This window comes from Erythrolamprus reginae, chromosome 5, assembly GCF_031021105.1.
Source record: "Erythrolamprus reginae isolate rEryReg1 chromosome 5, rEryReg1.hap1, whole genome shotgun sequence".
Classification (NCBI taxonomy): Eukaryota; Metazoa; Chordata; class Lepidosauria; order Squamata; family Dipsadidae; genus Erythrolamprus; species Erythrolamprus reginae.
The window spans coordinates 20301200-20323612 of NC_091954.1; the positions used below are offsets into that span (position 1 = coordinate 20301200).

Genomic DNA, 22413 nt, shown 5'->3' on the forward strand with positions numbered 1-22413 from the left:
GATTGTGGATGTGGGGGAGACATCCACATGCCGCAGGCCTGTTTTGCTCCCGGTGGAATCTGGTGATGAAGGCACCTCTGATGAAGAAGACATGAGTGACAGGGAGGAGGAGAGTGTGGCAGACAGCTCAGAAGGAGATCAATTATCTAGCTCCTCCTTGGATTCGGAACAAGAGTTAATGATACAGCCATGCATGCGGAGAGCAATACATAGGCAGCAACAACTGAGAGATTATTATCAAAGAAAATGAGGCCACCTGTGGTTGGGTGGAGCTGTGGTAATTAGTGAGGCTGCTATACATAGCAGCCTGTGGATTTGGCCATTGTGGAGGATTATCTGATCGTTGTGTTTCGTGCCTGCCTTGCTGACTTCGACCTTTGTATGCTGATTTTCCCCCGCTTTGAAACTAAACCAGAGCAAAGTGTGTTTCACTTTGTGAAAGAAGAAGGACTGTGAATTGCCTCACAGCTGCAAGCTAAGTATCTCAGAACTGATAAGGGACTTGTACAAATTACCAGTTTGTTTGGAGAAGAGTGCTCTTTGCTATACAAAAAGAGTGCTTAGTTTATTTGAATTTTCGGTATAAAGAACGTTGTTTTGAATTTTCAAACTTGTGTGTGTCTGAAATTTGTATCTGTGAATTTTCGGGAGGATTCTACCAGAGAGCTCGACAGAACATATTCTATCTCATCAGATATTTCCAGCAGCTCATAATCTAAGCAGAAAGGCCCCCGTTTGTCTCATCAGAGGTACACCACCCTTAAACGGGGAAATTTAATTTAGGATTACTTACAGAAGGGGTGTCAAACTCAAGGCCCAGGGGCAAGATCCGGCCCACGGGTTGCTTAGAGCTGGCCCACAGGGCTGCCCTGGAAAAAGTGAAGGACTGGCTCGCAGTGCCTCTGCCAGCGAAAACAAGCTCAGGAGCTTGCCCGCAAGCCCTCCCTAGCTCCATTTTCACTGGAGGAGGGTTGCAGGAGATTGTTGCAAACAAAAACAGAGCTCGGGAATAGTGATGGGCAAACCGAACCCGCACAATTCAGGTCCATACTGAATTTTGGGGTGTTCGGTATGCCTAACACGAACCCGAAATTTTTTCAAACTTTGGGCAAAGTTCAAGGTTGTGGAATCCAGGAAGTGATCACCTTGGCGCCCTTAGCAGCATGCCAATGACGTCAAAGCTCCGAACGCCGAACACAACCTTGAACTTTGCCCAAAGTTTGAAAAAATTTCGGGTTCGTGATCACCTTGGCGTCCTTAGCAACCTGCCGGTGACGTCAAAGCTCCGCCCCTGGAATCTCTTCGTGGGAGGGATTCCCCAGCTCCTTCAAGTCTTCATGTAAAAATAAACATTGTTATTTTTACTAAAAAGGACACTGCAGTGGCACTGCAAGCAAAGGGCGGTCCTTTCATGTTTATTTTTACGTGAAAAGGACCGCCCTTTGCTTGCAGCGCTGCTGCGGCATCCTTTTTCGTAAAAATCCAGGAAGTGATCACCTTGACGTCCTTAGCAACCTGCCAGTGATGTCAAAGCTCCGCCCCCGGAATCTCTTCGTGGGAGGAATTCCCCGTTTGGATTCCAGTTCTGGTTCGGTTCAGGTTTGGCCGAATTTTGCTACTATTCGGGAACCATTTTCTCTAGCAGAGTGCTCAGACCACTGACACGAGTGAAGTTGAGTTGGCAAAGCCCACCCTGCCTACATTCACTCCAGCTCTCTGAGGTCAAACACAACTCTGATACAGCCCGCAATTAAATTGAGTTTGACACTCAGATCTACAGCAAGGTTTCTCAACCTTGGCAATTTTAAGACGTCTGATCTTCAACTCACAAAATTCTAGCTAGGGAATTCTGGGAATTGAAGTCCATGTGTCTTAAAGTTGCCAAAGTTGGGAAATTCTGGTTTACACTGTGTAGTCAAAATAGGAATGTATGAATTTATCCTATTCATGAAAGTCACATATTCCCAACACATTGTACAAGCTAAAATGTGCTCTTGCTTTCCCCCCAGTTCAAACAATTAGTAATAAATAGGAAGTCAATTTTTCCCTTAATCTCCTTTTACACATAATTCAGAAAGTGTTGACAGTCTGTCACCTTTTCACCATTGTAACGGTAATAATAAACCATAGAACTATAAATATGACTGGTTTTCTTGACACGTTGATACTTTCCCGTTCACCATTGGTTTTTGTTCTTTATTCCTTCTATATTCTTTAAAAAAAAAAAAAATTAAAAAAGTTTTTATTTAAAAAAAAAACAATTTTGATATGTTATTTTTTAATTTGAATTGTACACTCCACTTTGGAGTTGGGGACTGCCTAAACTGAACAAGGGACAGAGACAATGGCAAAACATTTTTGGAAACCTTGACAAGAAAACTACAGGGACACAATTGATTGGAAGAAAAAAAACTGAATCAATGAAAGATTAATTAAATTAAGGGAATTTTTAAAATAATAAGAAAAGGATTTGCTGAATGACATCTGGTGACTGCTCATGGCCAAATATTTTCCCATCCATTGAAAAGCTTGTTATTCCTGAAATTTAGCAGGTACGTTTTATGCTCTATTTTACAGTATGTTGAAAATTTAACTCTTCTTTTATAATTTTTTTCGGGGAAATTTCTGCACTTTTTTACATCATCATCACCACCATCATCATCACCATCATTACTATTACATGAAACTCGGTCAACTGAACCATTATAAATATTATTGACTGGCACTGCTGGTTGATATGGGTTGCTGCCAGCAATAATTGCTAGGTGGGTCGGATCACAGTGGTTAGAGTGCAACACTGCAGGCTACTGCAGCTCACTACTAGCTGCAGTTCAGCAGTTTAAATTTCACCACTGGCTCAAGGTTGACTCAGTCTTCCATCCTTCCACGGTGGGTAAAATGAGGACCCAGATTGTTGGGGGCAAGAGGCTGATTCTGCAAACCGCTTAGAGAGAGCTGTAAAAGCACTATGAAGCAGTATACAGTAATACCTCATGATACGAACTTAATTGGTGCAAGGAGGAGGTTCGTAAGACGAAAGGTTCGTAAGACGAAACATTGTTTCCCATAGGAAACAATGTAAAGTCAATTAATCCGTGCAACCAAAAAACCCCCCGCAAAAAAACGGCTTTCGGCGACTGCTGGGAAGCCGCGCGGCTGTTTTAAAAGGTGACAGCCGGCCTGGGGGGCTTCCCAGCACCCCCCCGAACCCGGGTTCGGGGTTCGGGGGGTGCTGGCAAGCCCCCCAGGCCGGCTGCGACCTTTTAAAACAGCCGCGTTGCTTCGCAGCTGTCTCCCGAAGTCGAATGCGGAAGTTCGGCTTTAGCGTTCGGCTTCAGGAGAAAGCTGCGAAGCGGCGCGGGTGTTTTAAAAGGTCGCAGCCGGCCTGGGGGGCTTGCCAGCACCCCCCCGAACCCGGGTTTGGGGTTCGGGGGGTGCTGGCAAGCCCCCCAGGCCGGCTGCGACCTTTTAAAACACCCGCGCCGCTTCGCAGCTGTCTCCTGAAGCCGAACGCTAAAGCCGAACTTCCGCGTTCGGCTTCGGGAGACAGCTGTGAAGCAGCGTGGGTGTTTTAAAAGGTCGCAGCCGGCCTGGGGGGCTTGCCAGCACCCCCCGAACCTGGGTTTTAAAACCCCAGGCCGGCTGCGACCTTTTAAAACACCCGCGCCGCTTCGCAGCTGTCTCCCGAAGCCGAACGCGGAAGTTCGGCTTTAGCGTTCAGCTTCAGGAGACAGCTGCGAAGCGGCGCGGGTGTTTTAAAAGATCGCAGCCGGCCTGGGGGGCTTGCCAGCACCCCCCGAACTCCAAGTAATAGTAGTAGTAGTAGTTGTTGTATATGCTGCCAGAATGCTTACCCAGCAATTTTAGCTATTTGCACATTGCAAGAAAACAAAACAATTCAGAATAAAACAGAGAAAAGGTTCAGAGAGAGGAAATCCAGATGGGAATAAAGGAAAAGAAGAATATGCTTGAGAAAGGCCTGGATGAACAGCGAGGTCTTCACAGTCTTTTGAAAAACCAGTAGAATGTTTAGCGTCTGTTGTGGTTGGCTCTGGCCCAGCTCCTGCCTCAGGGAATGGGGAGGTGGATGCAGGGGAAAATTCAACATGTCACAGGCCTGTGTTATTGCCGACAGAATCAGTTCAGAGTTTAGTTTCCTCGGACGAAGAAGAAGGTGGGAGTGACTCGGCAGAGGAGGGCTTGGCACACAGCCAAGGCAGTCAATCTCCTTTATCTTCCATTGATTCAGATGATGATGTTTTGGACCCATGCAAGCGCAGAATTATGCGTAGAAGAGACCAAGTCAGAACATATTACAGGAAATAAGGGAGGCCACCTGTGTTTGGGTGGGGCTCCAGTAATTAGGGCTGCTGCTATAAATAGCAGCATGTGGGTTTGGCCATTGTGGAAGAATATCTGATCGGAGTTCGTCAGGAATCCTGTGTCTTCTGGACTTTGTTGCTTTTTCACGCCTTGGAAAACAAAGCAGAGCAACTGTGTGTGTGTATGTGTGTCTCACTTCATTGGAAGAAGAAGGGGTGTGAAGTTTCTTCACAGATGCTGGCTAAGTACTTAATGACTGCTTAAGGGAAATTGTACAGACTACCCAGTTGTTTTGGGATGAGTGCTCTTTGCAATACAAAAAGAGTGCTTTGCTTATTTTGCATTTTGTGATAAAGAACATTGTTTTGAATTTTCAAACATTTGTGTGTCTGAAATTTGTATCCTTGAATTTTCGGGAGGCTCCAATCAGAGAGCCCGGCAGAACAGCGTCTAAATTAAATCACATATAATTTTGTGGAATATTACAGAGGTTACAGCTAGGGCTCTCTGACTTTTTTTTCTTGCTGACATGTCATTACTTATTTCTAAATGGAAGATGCATTGACAGTTTGAAATAAAATAATATAAATGCAGATACTATAATATTGGACAAGGTCTAAAATATTTAAAATTTGAACTAGCTATTTACCTAACTGCTAAACTAAAAATATGAAAGTTGGTAAACTACTGCGCTGCTAAAAAAAAAAGTTTCTGATGCTAGTGGACAATACTTATTTCCGTTTTTTGGCAGGGGAGCCAATGTTCTCTGAAGACATTTCCTATGGTCAGATGGCCAGCATGATTATACCCAAAATTGGCTCTACACCAATACACTGAAGTGATGCCTATTTATCTACCCCCGTTTGCATGCTTTTTAAGCGCTAGGTGGGTTGGATCTGAGGCCAGAACAGGAGCTCACTCCATTGCATGGAAGTTTAATCTTGAACCTGGGCTGTCAGTAGGGGGCGCTGAACCATTATGCCCCCTATTGAGTTATTAGCCCACTGAAATTCTACAATGGCAAGATTTTAAAGTCATTATTTGGTCAAACTTATGCAGGAAGCAATAGTGTCTATAATCCAGAAATGAAAGAGTTCAACTTCAGATTTTTCTAAATTTATACTCATTAATACTAATCTCCACTGCACTATTCAATCTAATAAGAATCACAAATCCTTCCTGTTTTTGGCTAATAAGAATGATATTTGTGCTCTCAGCCAATACATTCCTAAACCCATCAGAAGTATTGATAATTAACTTCTCCATAGATACATTCAACAACTAAAGACCCTGATAAGACTGTGGCTGTGGGTTTTGCCTCCCAAGGACAATTCCATCTGTCCCAAGGACAATTCCATCTGTCCGTCCATTACCCTGGGGGGGGGAAATCACTAACCCCCTCAGAGAGGGTCCACAACTTGGGCATCCTCCTCGATCCACAGCTCACATTAGAGAAACATCTTTCAGCTGTGGCGAGGGGGGCGTTTGCCCAGGTTCGCCTGGTGCACCAGTTGCGGCCCTATTTGGACCGGGAGTCACTGCTCACAGTCACTCATGCTCTCATCACCTCGAGGCTCGACTACTGTAATGCTCTCTACATGGGGCTACCTTTGAAAAGTGTTCAGAAACTTCAGATCATGCAGAATGCAGCTGTGAGAGCTATCATGGGCGCTCCTAAATATGCCCATGTCACACCAACACTCCGCAGTCTGCATTGGTTGCCAATCAGTTTCCAGTCACAATTCAAAGTGTTGGTTATGACCTATAAAGCCCTTCATGGCACCGGACCAGGATATCTCCGGGACCGCCTTCTGCCGCACGAATCCCAGCGACCAGTTAAGTCCCACAGAGTTGGCCTTCTCCGGGTCCCGTCAACTAAACAATGTTGTTTGGTGGGACCCAGGGGAAGAGCCTTCTCTGTGGCGGCCCCAACCCTTTGGAACCAACTCCCCCCGGATATCAGAGTTGCCCCCACCCTCCTAGCCTTTTGTAAGCTCCTTAAAACCCACCTCTGTCATCAGGCATGGGGGAATTGATACTTTCCCTCCCCCTAGGCTTATAAAATTTATGCATGGTATGCTAGTATGTATGATTGGTTTTTAAATTGGGGTTTTAAATTAACTTAAACTTAAATATTAGATTTGTTTACATTGTACTATTATTGCTGTGAGCCACCCCGAGTCTGCGGAGAGGGGCGGCATACAAATCTGATTAATAAATAAATAAAATAAAATAAAATAAATAAAGAGACATCTTAAGCTTTCGATGTTGCTCAAAATCATACGTTTATTATGCACTGAATTGATTCTTGCGATGTGGGATTCGGTAACCAACCTTCAGTTCCATCTTCATGCAAAACATCCCACAATTCAAACACATTCGCTTCATCTTACGCTTTCTCTACATTTACAATCATGTGGTAACTATGTTTTTTCCTGATGTGGATATGTTTCTCAATAGCCTCGTTTAGTTCTATAACTCATTTCTCAAAAATGAGCATCTAGTCTGACATCTCCTGCCTGTCCTAACAACTTTGTGTGCTGGTGTTTCACATACTCCTCTTAATTAGAAACTTGCCAAAGAGTGCACACTTCCTCTTGTTGCCTTTCCCTTTGTGTAGGAAACATTAATGACAGGCTTCCATCATCAGGCACTAATGCACTCTTCACACACAAGTTTGCCCAACTTTCACAGTCACACCTACATTTTAACATTTCTCCAGTTGCATCATCCACCTCTGCAACCTTACAATTTTCCAGTATTCTCACAGCCTTTAGGACTTCTTTTCATTCTTTTTCTTGGGCACTGACAGTTATGGCTTTTTGCTCAAAATTCTCTTGATTGTGTGCTTGGTTTTTTTTTATATTCTGGGGTTGTTTTTTATGAATTTTTTTAGCTTAAATTGTAATTGGATTGGTGGGTATTGGATTTGTTATTATGTATTGTTTTTACCTTGTTGTGAACTGCCCCGAGTTTGCGGAGAGGGGTGGCATATAAATCCAATAAATCTAATCTAATCTAATCTATATTCCAATTTGGTCTTTCTGCTTAATTTCAGGGTATGTATCCAAGGTCTAATCCACAAAGAAATAACACCAATGTTGATTTGAAGTTGGACAAGTGATTCTCAGATATTCAAGAAGACTAAAAAAGGGTGGGGGAAACCATCCTTATTGTATCTCAGAAAATTGTATCTCGTGTTTTCTCTCCTCCCTCCAGTAATTTACTAAGGCCATAAATTTAATCTGCTCCAATTAGCCTTAACTACAAAACTTCCTCTTTCTTCTAGGAGTTTGCTCAATAATCTACAAATGTCGCAAGAACTTTGTTTTGATGTTTTTCTGGCACCGAGCATAAGATGAACTTTAAAAGGAGTTTCCTATTTATTTAAATTTCCTCCACGTTCAGGATAGGGTAGAAAGAGCACAGGAATGTTTTTAAAAAACTGGCCAAGTCGATAGACACAGATGCGTGCATAGCAAATAAATATTGTGACACAATGTAAGCACTCACAAAAATTGCACCAATAAACTTCTTAAAAGAGACTAAAAAACCTGGTCCTTCCTCATTTTTTTAAAAAAAAGCACTGTTGTTTTAACTTCAGGGTACTTTTCTTTGCTCAGAAACACAGTTTAATCCTTTCGGAAGGCAAGCTTGTCATTCCTTCCAAAACACTTGGTGAGCTTGCAAAAGCACCTTCTAATATGGAAAGCATAAAAAGTTTGCAATGCTTCCTTTCATTACGGATGTTTCTTACGGCAGGATTTCCTGATGTACACACTCCTATTTCTCAGAAGAGGCCCCTGCTAACATGGTTTTGAATTGCTCTCTTCACTGTCCTGACATGTATTTCTTTCTTTCCTCCTTGTAAGGAAAAGATTGTTCATTTCTAAGTAATCTGCCTCTTGCATTTCTAGTCAATGTCTAACATTGATTTCAGAGTGTTTAAACCAGAATGGGGAAAGTTAGCATATCGATAGAACTTAAAATCGATTAGAAAAGTTGATTATACATGCACACACACACACACAAACAGCAAACATGCACACTTACATAGAGTGGTGCTTAAAACCTTGTATATGTTTTTGAACTTCAAATTTTCTGCCTAAATGTGACCTAAAATATGCTTCTCCACACATGCTAAAACTAGCTCAAGAGAAGCCAATTAAAGAAATGAGTCAAAAACATCAAACTGGTTCATTTATTTATTGAGGGAAGTTGTTGTGGTTGGCTTTGGCCCAGCTCCTGCCCCAAGGAATGTGGAGGTGGATGTGGGGGAAACATCCGCATGCCACAGGCCTGTTTTGCTCCTGATGGAATCTCCCGATGAAGTCTCCTCTGACGAAGGAAGCGTGAGTGGCAGGGAGGAGGGGAGTTTGGCAGACAGCCCAGGAGGAGATCAATCATCCTTATCATCCCTGGATTCTGAACAAGAACTTATGACAGACGCACGCATGCGTAGAGTGATGCATAGGAAAGAACAACTGAAGGATTATTACAGGAGATCAGTGAGTCCAACTGTGGTTGGATGGGGCTGCTGTAATTAGTGCTACAGATAAAAAGAGCAGCGTGCTAGTTTAGCCTCGTGGAAGTTTATCTGATTCATAGTTCGTCAAGATCGTGGTTTGTTGTTTCCCTGTTCAAGACTGTGTGTGGAATTTCTGGACTTTTGGAATTGGACTCAATTTCCCAGTTACTGGGTGAGAAATTGGATTGCATTTAACCTGTGCCTTGTGTGTACCAGAAAATCCCTTTTTAAAAAGAGAGTTTTTTCTGCTTTTCTATTGATAAAGACTTTTGGTTTTCCTTCTATCGTGTGGTGTGTGTCTTTTTGGACTAATTACCCTGTAATTACGGGCGGTTGGGGCACGCTGGCAGAATAGAAGTGATCCAAAACTATATGTTTGGGTGTGGCAGAAAGATGTGATTCCCTAGGATTATTAGTTTATTTGAAAGATAAATTACTGTTGTTTCAGACTAAGGGCTAATAGTAAGAAGTGACTGTGCCTTATTTTAAGAACTGAACTCTCGGTATTCACTATCAAAATTGTAGCTTCACAACACATATATGTAGAAGTATGTTGTGGCTTGAACGAAGTAGTAATTGATGCTTACTAGGCTAGAAAAGTTTACAAAACTATTCCCAAAGAGTTTGAATTTTATCAATCCATTGTCAGGCAGCTAGTGTGCACATGAAGGCAATAGGAAAGGTTGATCAGCCAAGGTCACATGAAGGGCTGTTAGACCAATTGGTCTCAAAAAACATCAAGGAAATGTCTGAGGAAGTAAAGGCCTCTATTGCATTGAGGAATGTCATGAGACCACCTTCATTAGAACACTGAACAATAATAGTGTGAAAGGGAGGGTTGAAAGAAGAAAGCCATTGCTCTTCAAAAAGAAAATTGCTGTCCCTCTACAATTTGCAGAAGCCAACATCGATAAGTTAGAAGACTGTTTGAAGAATGTTTTGTGAATGAAAGAGACCAAAACAGAATTTTTGACTTGGACTAAAAGGGTTACATTTGGTCAAAGACAAACATTGAATTCCAAGAACCTTGTCTCATCAGTAAAATATGGTGCTGGCAGTATTATGGTTGGGTTTACTTTGTTGCCTCTGGACCAGAATAATTTAGCATTATTGATGGCCATATGAACTATATCAGCAAATTCTACAGGAAAATGCCAAGGTCTTTTGACATTTCAAAATCCCAAAACCTTATCCTAGATAAATGTTGTAGAAGGATTTGAAGCTTGACAGTTCTAGTGAGAAAGTCCACCAACGTCCCTCAGCTGAAGGGGTTCTATAAGAAAGAATGAGCTAAAATTCTTTCAAGCCATTGTGTAGGACTGATGAATACTCATGGTAACCTTTAAGTTCAGTTTCGGCTTCCTATTGGGAATACATCATTACTGAAAGCAAATGTGTAGCTTTGGATCATTTTTTCTCAAGAAATAAATGAATAATAAATCAATGTTTTTGACTCATTTGTATACTTCAATTTCCTTTTATCTAGATTTAGAATTTGAGAAGAGATCATGTTTTAAATCATATTTATATAGAAATACTGTCAACCTTTAGGCAATACGTATATTCAAAACTATAAAAATGCTTTGAAACACAGAAAGGTACTTCCTACCCATTTTGGATGCAAAAGCTGCCTAAAGTAAAAGCAAACAGGAAAACCTTAGCAGTTTTGTGGAATTTACAATACTAGTTCTTCTAAATAAGTGAATTATTGTTATCAGCATTACGCTGAGCAATCAATCATCAAAGAGAAACTCAGGCAACATAAGATACTCATAACAAAGTTTTTCATTAATGTTGAAATTGGTTTTCCATTTATATTAGACTCTGAACTGCAGGAATAAGAGAGAAATATGATTTGCAAAAATGTTTGGCTTCAATTTTAGGAATAACAGCACCTGAATGGCTCCTCTCCAATTATATTCTTAAGTAAGAAATTCTGTTTTCACCAAACTAGATCCTGAAAGTCCAAAATCTTCCCACAATTGAGGGAAGAATTAGGAGATCTGCTTTGCAGATCCCTTGTATTGTCCAAATCATCATTAGTCAAAATAGAAAGTGAAGATATATTTAAGATTCAAAGATTCCTAAAATTAAAGAATTAAAAAAGCACCTAATTCAGCTCAATACTGTGTTTTCCCGAAAATAAGACACTGTCTTATATTAATTTTTGCTCCAAAAGTTGTGCTACATCTTATTTTCGGGGGGTGCCTTATATTTCTCAAATAAGACAAATTCTCAGGCAAAAAAGCTGACACCCACCAAAGAAAGTGTACCGTACGGTACGCTGATTACGGTATGGTACCTGTCAGTATGGCACCCACACACACAAACGGCGGCACTTATATGGTACAACAGTATACTCCCGCTATTGCAGCTTCCGGCCACCAGAGGAACTACAGTCTATGCACTGTAGTAGGGACTGTAATGTCGATGAGACAGCAGCAGACTGTGTCTGCTGTACTGGACGGTACAAAGCGATGGAAGGGGCCAGCAGGGGACACCACATTATTATGGTACCGCTATGAACAGCTTTGAATGGTACCGTATGTTTTTCCACCGTACCGTATGTAAACTTGACTACGCCTTATTTTCGGGGGGTGCCTTATATTAGCAAATTCTGCAAAACCTCTGGCATGCCTTACTTTTGGAGTACATCTTATTTTCATGGAAACAGGGTAGTATCAATAGTATTCAAATTTTGAATAGCAGATTTATCCTTTTCTACATATGTAGAAATTTGCTTTTAATAAGCACTGCTATTTGCTTAGGGAAGTAAAGAAACAAGGCAGGCATAAAATGTCAGTTCCTTGGCTTGTATTATTAACTGTAAGATGACCATTCTTTTCCACAATGCATTTCTGGATGAAGTAAAAATGATAACCCACAGAGCTTTGGTTCTGCATCTTTATCATTTCCGTCACTTACCAAGAGGATCTCCAGCAATGATGCTGTACTCAACTTGCCCGCTGGGTCCAGAATCTCCATCATGAGCTAGAAAAGTCCATACCCTTGGACCAGGTTGTCCTTCTGTGATATCAAAGGGCCCTTCATAAGAACGAGGGAACGTTGGTTGATTGTCATTGATATCATTCAAATTTATCAACACCTGAGATTAACACAGAAAGCACAGAGGTGTTCTAAAATGCTTCAACAACAAGCATAAACGTTGATTTGGGACATCTACTTTATGAAAACAACAAAGGCTACTACTACTACTATGGTAAATGTAACAATTTTTCACACAACTGCCAGAAAACTGTTTACAATCTATTCATTTTTATATTAATAATGCTTTGAATGTTGCTTTTGTTTGCATCAATGATCCCAAAATGTCCCAATATTTTTTCATAGAGAAATAGATAATAAAGGAAGCTAAAGCAACACCTTTATTCCCTTTTGACTTAGCAGGTTTTGGGGTAGATCAAAAAAGGTAACGGAGATTTCAGCATCAGCATTCTACAATAACCAGCAAATTGTGCTTCTTGATAAATTACAATGATGTGAGAGTTTGCCAGGACAAGCTCTGATCAAATCCACCTTATATGCTGTTTTTTCAAAAGTTGTGTTGGCTGCTGAATTCTGGATGTTACCTAGCATTTGCTATACCAGTGATGGCGAACCTATGGCATGGGTGCCACAGGTGGCACATGGAGCCATGTCTGCTGCCACACGAGCTGTTGCCCTAGCTCAGCTGCAAGATGCATGTGTGTGTGGCCAGCTGATTTTTGGCTCACACAGAGGCTCTGGGAGGGTGGTTTTGGCTTCCAGAGAGCCTCCAGGGGGGGATGGGGAGGGTGTTTGTACCCTCCCCCAGCTCCAGTGAAGCCTTTGAAGCCTGGGGAGGGCAAAACACAAACCTACTGGGCCCATCAGAAGTTGGGAAACAGGCCATTTCCGGCCCCCAGGGCTGGGAGAGGCTGTTTTTACCCTCCCAGGGCATTGAATTATGGGTATGGGCACTTGTGCGTTAGCGTGGCCGCCAAGGTAAAAAAGGTTCACCATCACTGTGCTATATACCACTACACTGCATTCAAATTAAATTAGAAAGCAATCATGGTAAACAAAAATTTAATGTGTTTGTTGAATCATTTTTGAATTCTATGTTCAAAGGCAAAGATCAGGAAATGGTTACATTGCACAATGCCAAAAATATCTATTTGCCATTCTCTGATAACTAAATTCCAATATATTGATGATTAAGAATAGCATAGTTCCATGTTAGAGGCTGCAACTGACTGGAAGCAGTTGCAATTAAATGAACAACTTGCAGACACCATTGTTGAAAAGGGTCTGATCTTTTATCAACTGTTAAATTGTGAAGGGAGATTGTTGCACTGCTGAATTTTAATTCCTTTGTAATATTTCTCTCTTTTTGCCTTGTCTTTCCAATGGTGGCCCCTTCTTTCTCTTGTTTCATTTTCCATCTCTCTTTTCTTCCCTTCCTTGTCCTCTTGTTCTGCTAATTCTATTTCTTTCTTAATTTTGTTTTTGAGCTTGTGTTGATGCTTTTAATTTTGTTTTTGAGCTTGTGATGATGCTTTTATTTCTGCCGGAAATCAGAATGGGAATGTTTGGGAGTGTTTTTGTGTATACCTGGCCTTTTAATTTTTCTTCATGTTAAAAAGATGGAGAAACTGGGCATTACATAGTTTTTTTGGTCAACTTTGAAAGTAGATAACTTTGAAAGTAAATATTTCCTTCCTTTGGCTAAATATGGTATCTATCTGTAGAAATAATTTTTAAATCTTAGTTACTGATTTGGAAATTAACCACTAGAGGATGGTGACAAATTTTAATGTCAACATTGTACTCTACTAAGAGTTGAGGAAATGAAAAAATCCATGTCTTCAGACTTGTTTTTACAACTACCTTTTAATTAGGTAAATTTTGTAGAAACTCTGAATACCTCCTCTTAATTAATTTTTCCAAGATACTATTCCATACAGATTATTACCAATATGTCTCCACAACTGTAGTTGAGGGAATAAATCTCACAGGGTTGTAGATACCTGTAATGGTGGGCTTCAAATTTTTTAAACTACCATTTCTGTGGGGGTGGCTTGGTGGTCATAAGGCTTGGTGAGTGTGGCTTGGGGGTGTGGCAGTAAAATCTCCATTCCCCACTCTAAGGGAAGGTTACTGCAAAATCCCCATTTGAACGGTTCCAAAGACGGGCTACAAGAATGGTGGAAGGTCTTGAGCATACAAATCTAATAAACATAAACATAAACATAAGCATAAAACGTATCAGGAAAGACTTAATGAACTCAATCTGTATAGTCTGGAGGACAGAAGGAAAAGGGGAGACATGATCGAAACATTTAAATATGTTAAAGAGTTAAATAAGGTTCAGGAGGGAAGTGTTTTTAATAGGAAAGTGAACACAAGAACAAGGGGACACAATCTGAAGTTAGTTGGGGGAAAGATCAAAAGAAACGTGAGAAAATATTATTTTACTGAAAGGGTAGTAGATCCTTGGAACAAACTTCCAGCAGACGTGGTTGGTAAATCCACAGAAACTGAATTTAAACATGCCTGGGATAAACATATATCCATTGTAAGATAAAATACAGGAAATAGTATAAGGGCAGACTAGATGGACCTTGAGGTCTTTTTCTGCAGTCCGTCTTCTATGTTTCTATGTTTCTCCCAATCAGCTCGGACTCAAGAAACAGAGAAAATATGGGGTAGGGGCAGTCATAGGTGGTATTTAATGGTTCTCCAAACTACTCAAAATTTCTACTACCAGTTCTCTAGAACTGGTCCGAACCTGCTGAAACTTACCTCTGATATGAAGTCAACAATAATTGAACTAGAGAGAGGAAGAAAACTAAAGTTCTGATTCCATCTTCATGAGTGTTACTTTTAAATCTATCATGTATACTAGGAGGCCTTTTCAATTACACCTTGTGACAATTGAATACAATGGTTCCCATCTATTTATTTTTCATTATTTCTTACTTTTCACCAGCTGGGGCAACGGTATTTTGGTGAAACAAAAATACCGTACATTTTTATGGACATGAATGTATACAAATTCAGAATTGTTCCCAGTGCAGCAGTTGTAACATATCAACTGGGGCAATACAGGAAAAAATGTCGTCAGATCCATACTTTCATCAATCTTAGAAGAGGGCTTCATAAAGAAATATCAAAAAAGAAAAATTAAGACCAAGAGAACTGCACCCAGTTCAATGATTTTTCCATCTTTCAAATTAAATCTGCCCCGGGGACAAATAAGAAGCAAGCTTTTCCTTTGGAAACTGTTGATGGAATTTCCTCCCTTTATGTAAACCACTGAAGTAATAGTTGTTCTGAGTCACTTTTTTATAGCATAGAAAGATTGCTGGGAGATTAAGACCGTCTTATTCACAGTAGAGGCAATAATTAATTCTTCCTTATTCTGTGATCCTAGGCTTTTTAAAAATGGAAGTACATTCCTGAAGCAATTTGCTGTTGGTAGTAACGACAATAGTTAGTAGTAGTTACTAGATGATTGTTTTTAGGGGAATGCGTTTGTTTGCCATGTCTACAAATTTCATTTTTTTCTCAGAACATACCATTGTAGTAGATGTGAGACGGCGTGACGGAATCGGACACTGGTCTGTGGCTGTGATTAATAGTGTATAACGCCCGTGGCTGATTTCGTAATCCAATTCTTTCATGGTACGTATTTGTCCCTGAAATGACAACCCAAAATTTAAAAACTTTTAATTTTCAGCAGTGAAGACTGAAGGACTGTGAAATTTGGTTGTGATGCACCTGTGTGGTGGTAAGTGAAAAAAACCCAATGTGCACTCACTGTGGTGCTGTTGATGTGAAAGGTGTTCATGATGTTCCCCTCTGTGATGGCGTATATAATGGTCCCATTTAAGCCTTCATCCTGATCCACAGCACTGATGGTGATAAGAAGGGCATTCCATGTGCCTGGACCTTCATCCAAAGTGACTTCATATTGCTGCTGCTGGAATACTGGAGGGTTATCATTCTCATCCAGAACGGTTACGTAGACTGTAGTTGTAGCCTATAGAAGATAATTTAGAATATAGCGAGAATATTTAGAATCATGCAGGGGAGAAATAAATGAAACATGGGAACCATATGAATACAGTGTTCCCTCGATTTTCGCGGGGGATGCGTTCCGAAACTGCCCGCAAAAGTCGAATTTCCGCAAAGTAGAGATGCAGAAGTAAATGTACACTATTTTTGGCTATGAACAGTATCACAAGCCTTCCCTTAACACTTTAAACCCCTAAATTGCAATTTCCCATTCCCTTAGAAACCATTTAGATTATTACTCACCATGTTTATTTATTAAAGTTTATTTTAAAATTTTTTTTATTAAAGGCAGATGAAAGTTTGGCGATGACACATGACATCATCGGGCAGGAAAAACCGTGGTATAGGGAAACCCCTCGCAAAGTATTTTTTTAATTAATATTTTTGAAAAACCGTGGTATAGACTTTTCGCGAAGTTTGAACCCGCGAAAATCGAGGGAACACTGTATTAATATTGTTCAAATAGCTTTCAATTGGTAATCTCTTTTAATGTCTCTTGTTCATATTCCAACAAAAGATTTGTACAGTTGATTGGAAAACCCCCCAAACCTAATGCAGATTTCTCTATAAGCAAGCACGACTCAAGGACTACCTGTATGTTAAGTGCTAAGAAGGCAAACAGGGCTATTTCTATAGTCAAATTTTCTATCCTTGTAAGCCACCAAAATAAATAAAAGCTACACATTCATTTATTCTAAATTATATTTCACTTTTAACTGTTTTTAAAGATACATCTTGTACAAGTATATATGCAGTAATGGGCAGCCAAAATTTTTACTGCCACACTGTGGGTGTGGCTTATTTTGTGGGTGTGGCTTGATGGTCATGTGCCTGGATAGGAGTGGCTTCCTGGCCACGTGATCAGGTAGGAGTGGCTTGAACAATCATCATCATTCAAGTGAACTGTTAAGTCATCAATTTACAACCTCACCAGTGTCGCTTGCTGGGGTGACAATTTGCTTCGCGTTTCCTGGGTTTTTTCCCTCTTTCCTCCTTCCTGGCCTTGGGAGGTGGCCAGGTGAGGCTGGAGGGGAGCCAGGCAGGAGAGAGGGTAGCTCATCTGAGGCCAGGAAGGAGGAAAGAGGAAAAAAGCGAGAAATGCTCAACAGCAGCAGCAGGGGAAAAAAGGAGAGCCAAGCCGAGACCAGTAATCCAGGAAGTGATTGCCACCGGTCAGCTGGAGCCTTGCACACAGCTTCATGTCTGACGGTGGACCTGCGTTCCACCCCGTCATACCTACTGCCTAACCCTGTGTATATGACAAAAAACTGATCTTCAAAATATTAATTTCTGTCAAACAAAACACCCTTTTAATTCCTAATGCTATTATTTTAGTTTCAAAGTAAAACACTCACTTCACCTATAGTAGAAGATATAAGAAATGTCAAAATAATGCATGAAACAACAACAACAATAACCTGTACAGGAAACTGTTTTACCTTAAATCAGTATTTTTTTTATCATGACTATGATGTGGTTTGCCACAGTTTTAGATCAAATTCTTGATGTCAAAGAATTGAACTTCAGACTAAATCCAGACTGGTAAAATTGTCTTTAATTTAGTCCAAATATGGTTCTGCATAAATTACAGAATTTTCTACAAATTCTGGACTAAGGAAGGATAACTATTTATATGAGGAATCAATTATTTTTAGATATTAACAAGTAATATCTAAAATAAGTAAGTCGCATATCAATCCTGGTAACAACAACAATAATAACAACAGCAACCTTGATCTTGTTCTCCTTTTGAGTTAATAATTAAACATCTTAGCTTCATTTTAATAGGAAAACAGAAATCAAGAATGCATAAACATTGTAATTACTTTCTAAAGGAAAGCTAATTCTGGGCTTTACTATGATAGCTAATAACAAGCAGTTATTAAAATATTAATAATGATTCCTAAGAAATTGATCTTACATTGGTGAGGCAGAAAATAATTCTTAAGTTTTGAAGAAACACATCAAATATACCATACTGGATGAATACGTAGTACTGTATTTTTCAGATACAGGGGAATATACATCTGAGGCAAAAGTATTCTAGCTGAATATATTATATACATATCCACCCGTAAGGTGGAAGTTTAAACTGTTTATTTGTACCATTTTTAACATGTCAAAATGAAACCATATGAAACCAATTAATATGCTGAGTATGTGTAATGCCCATGATATTTTGGCTCCTATGCAAAAGAATGTTCTATCAACTGAATTTGAAACATTTACTGAATACGCAACTATGTATGTATACTTCTGCAGTGCAAGTAATCTTTAATTTGATTAGTTTAGCAGCTGTTTGAAGTTACAACAGCACTTACAACCAATCCTTGTATTTAGGTCCACGTAGCATCAAAATTTGGGCACTTGGCAACTGGTATGTACTGTATTTTTCGGAGTACAGTGGTACCTCTACCTAAGAACGCCTTTACTTATGAACTTTTCTAGATAAGAACCGGGTGTTCAAGATTTTTTTGCCTCTTCTCAAGAACCATTTTCCACTTACAAACCTGAGCCTCCGAAATTGTAACCGGAAAAGGCAGGGAGAATCCTCTGTGGGGTCTCTCTAGGAATCTCCTTGGAGGAAACAGGGCTGGAAAAGACGGGGCGAAGCCTCTGTGGGGCCTCTTTAGGAATCTCCTGGGAGGAAACAGGGCCTCCACCCTCCCTGCTGTTTCCCCAAGCGCACACATTATTTGCTTTTACATTGATTCCTATGGGAAAAATTGCTTCTTCTTACAAACTTTTCTACTTAAGAACCTGTCATGGAACGAATTAAGTTCCTAAGTAGAGGTAGCTAAAAGAGGGTGGAAATGTTGGTGCATCTTATGCATCAAATACAGCCATTTTGGCCTCTCATCCCATTTTTGCAAACAACGGGCCGTTTTTCACCAAAATTGGGTGCAGAGGATTTGGGAGGCCTGGAGAATGTTCCTGGGGGCTGGGGGAAGGCAAAAACACCCCCATTTTTGGAAAAAAAAGGTGAAAAATGGGGTGGTTTTTTTGCAAAAACAAGGCCGTTTTTGCCTTTTCCCAGCCCCCAGAAGCAGTCTGCAGACTTCCCAGACCCTCTGCATGCCCCATTTGTTTGAAAAAAAAAACAGATGAAAAATAGGGCATGCAGAGGGTTTGGGTGGCTTGCAGAGCATTTCTGGGGTCCAGGAAGGACAAAAACTCATTTTCCTTATTAACCTCTTTGAAATCTTGATGCGTCTTATACATTGGTGCATCTTATAGTTCGATGCACAATGGTTACATTGACTGGGGTCATATGATTACCACTTGCAACCTATGTAGGTGGCTTCCAACAAGAGTTAATGGGAGAAGCTGAATTTGTTTAATGACTGTGATTCATTTAATTGCAGCGACTCGCTTAACAACCACACCCAAAAAAATCCTGTAAAATCAGGCATGCCTTGCTTAGAAACAGAAATTCTGGTCCTGATTGTGGTTATAAGTCAAGGACTACCTGTATCACATCTCAGGATCTCTATGGAATTGTTAGAAGTAATACTCATTAAAAGTTGTAATTTGCACCATTTGGAATTCCTTCTAAGCAATTCCATATGGTGCAAATTACAACTTGCAACGAACATTTACATCAATAGATGAAAAGATTACAATTATTACGTGTTTTTGTACATCTATGCAGAGCCCAATTTCTTTACAATTAATAGCTGTGTTGGTCCACAAATAGTACAAATCAATGTATTGCATCAATAGGCTTACTGGAATTTGGCAAAGGTTAAATTTGCATATTCTACTTGCCTAGTTTGCGCCAGGATTTACAAGCTGGGTGGCCTATAATTTTACAAGTCAGCATCTGCTCATTTGTGACTTTTAAAGTCCCTTGGAAATAGTAATAATCGATTAATCAACAGAAGTATATGGAAATACAGTGGTACCTCTACCTGCAAACTTACGAACTTTTCTAGATAAGAGCCAGGGGTTTAAGATTTTTTTGTCTCTTCTCAAGAACCATTTTCCACTTACAAACCTAAGCCTCCAAACTGTAACCGGAAAAGGCAGGGAGAAGCCTCCATGAGGCCTCTCTAGGAATCTCCTGGGAGGAAACAGGGCCGGAAAAGGTAGGGAGAAGCCTCCGTGGGGGCCTCTCTAGGAATCTCCTGGGAAGAAACAGAGCTTCCACCCTCCCTGTGGTTTCCTCAATTGCATGCATTATTTGCTTTTACATTGATTCCTATGGGAAAAATTGCTTCTTCTACTTAAGAACCTGGTCACAGAATGAATTAAGTTTGTAAGTAGAGGTACCACTGTACATTTCAGCTATACTTCTCATGTTTTGGGGACTTTTAAAATAAAGGGGGCTCTAACATTTAAACTATGCCCAATAGAGGTAAACGATACAAAACTTTTTTTATTCAACTCCTCCTTAGTACTTAAACTCCCAGATAATGGCCAGCTACAACAAATCCTGCTTTAATAACATTTGTCAACATTCACAACAGAATTTAGAAATGAAGTATCATTATAGAAAATAATAAACAGGGCTGGCAATATTTTTATTATGTTTTCTTTATGTTTGCTTATGTATGTTTGTAATAAAATATTTTTTGTAAAAAAAAAAAGAATTTAGGGAGATGACGCAGGAGGGATAGTTTGGTCGAGAGGACGCCCTCGGAAAGCAAGCAAAGCCAAACCACTCCCGTAACACCTTGCCCAGGAAACCGCAGGCCCTCGTGTAAAGCAGCTGCCGGGAGCCAACACTGACAAGCACAAAAAAGAATAACAATGAACGTCGACGCCTTTAGTCAGTGGCGGATCTTTGAATTGGAGCGCGGGCCCTTTTACACAGGCTCCCAAGATAAAAGCCCAGGCGGCTTTCCTTGTCGAGTCGCTCATTCGACGCTTCTGTTCGGTGTCTTTCATGGGAGTCGTCGCTGGAGAAGCTATTTCGGATTAATGACCGCGTCCCTCCCCCCGGGGGCGTTTTTTCTAAGACGAAGAAGGAACTCTGGGTTTCACTCCATTTCGCCGGAGGGCCCCGTTCTGTTTTGGTTCGCCTGCATTTGCCCCCAGCGGCCCCGTCAGCCCGGCGTTTCTACTTAAATCGGCCGGAGCGCAGCTGGGGCAATTTCTCCACACCTTTCAATCTCAACTTCCCGCCAAAGCCACAAGCGACTGACTGACTCCCGGGCCCTTCGCTCCGACTCTCTCCTTCACCTTTGAGGCAAAAAAAGGCGGTCTACTTCGAAGCTACCAAGTTTAGCCCCGCCCTCCTTCAGGTAGACCGGGCTCGCCCGGAGAGGCTCGTCTAGGCTGCCGCGCCGAGAGGTTTTGGACGGCGCGGGAGTTCCCGCTTTCTGGCCCCCAGGCCGGCCTGTGGGGGGTGCTCTCCGGTCGCTCTTCCAAGTTGCGCTCCGGGGCGGCAAGATAAGCACGTTTCCGGCATTTGGGCAACCCCCGTCGGTCCTTCGCCCGTCTCCTTCGGTCTGAGGAGCCGCGTGTCGCCGCGCAGGACCGGAGCGCGCCATCTCGAGTGGAATCCCCCCACCCCCGGGTTTCCTCCCCCCCCTTTTTTCAGTGACGGAATGGAGGCGTCCGCCAAGTGGGGGCTGCTGGTCCAGCTGGGGCTGCTTCTGTCTGTCCTCCAAGGTAAGGGAGGGAAGGAGGGGGGGCGCCGGCTCCCTTCGCCTGAAGGACCTGTCCTCTCCCCTCCCGCTTGCTCCGTCTCTGCTTCCTGCCCCCCCCAAACCGAGCACCCCCTTTCAAGCAAAGAGGGGTCCAAGCCGGACAGGGTTGACAATCCCGTTTCCCCCCAAGGCTTACAGGCGAAGGCGGCACTGGGGCGTCCCTGCCCTGCCTTCCCGGAGGAGGCGAGGAGCCATCTCTGCCAAGCTCCTTTCCCGCTTGAACGCGAAGCCTTGGAGGGGAACGGGGCGCCCAGGCACCTGTCTCTCGGCCTCTGCTCCTTGAATAAGAAACGCCGGAGAAGCGAGGACCGGGAGGGCGGATGATGGGGCGAGGACGGAAGATGTCCCGGCTGAAAACACTAAAAAAAAAAAAATCATTTTTAAAAAGTCCCACTTTTGAGATGGGGAGCAGATCTAATGAGCCTTCCTCTTTCCCACAACAACAATCCTGCGAGGTGGGTTGGGCTAAGAGAAAGAGAGAGAAAGAAGGAAGGAAAGAAAAAGAGAGAAAAAGAAGGAAGAGAAAGAGAAAAAGAAAGAAAAAGGAAAAAAAAGAAAGAAAGGAAGAGAGAAAGAAAGTAAGAAAGAAAAAGAGAGAAAGAAGGAAAGAGAAAAAGAAAAAAGAGAAAAAGAAAGAGAGAGAAGGAAAGAAGGAAAGAGAAAGAAAGAAAAAGAGAAAAAATGGAAAAAGAGAGGAAAGAGAAAGAAAGAAAAAGAAAGAAAAGACTGGCCTCAAGTCACCCAAACAGGTTTTCATGCCTAAAATGGGACTACAAACTCCTGATTTCTAGTCTGGTGCCTGGACCACTATTTGCCAGACTGGCTCTCTTATACATATTTGGTCTACTA

General features: G+C 41.4%; 2 protein-coding genes across 3 annotated transcripts in view; one reads left to right on the forward strand and one right to left on the reverse strand.

Annotated features, from left to right (window-relative positions):
• The window catches only part of CDH23 (cadherin related 23), a 726582-nt gene that overhangs the window by 73461 nt on the left and 630708 nt on the right, over positions 1-22413 (reverse strand). Inside the window, exons 37-39 of the mRNA XM_070753910.1 lie at positions 15654-15875; positions 15412-15531; positions 11777-11957 (exon numbers count right to left, since the gene is read on the reverse strand). Coding sequence (XP_070610011.1) covers positions 11777-11957; positions 15412-15531; positions 15654-15875 — 523 coding nt within the window. The remainder of the gene's footprint in view (positions 1-11776; positions 11958-15411; positions 15532-15653; positions 15876-22413) is intronic.
• Positions 20723-22413, forward strand: part of VSIR (V-set immunoregulatory receptor) — a 34555-nt gene continuing 32864 nt past the window's right edge. Inside the window, exon 1 of one of the 2 annotated variants that reach the window (XM_070752206.1) lies at positions 20723-21526. In XM_070752206.1, the coding sequence (XP_070608307.1) occupies positions 21463-21526 (64 nt within the window). In that variant the 5' untranslated portion in view covers positions 20723-21462. The remainder of the gene's footprint in view (positions 21527-22413) is intronic. The other variant, XM_070752207.1, reaches the window with a different exon arrangement.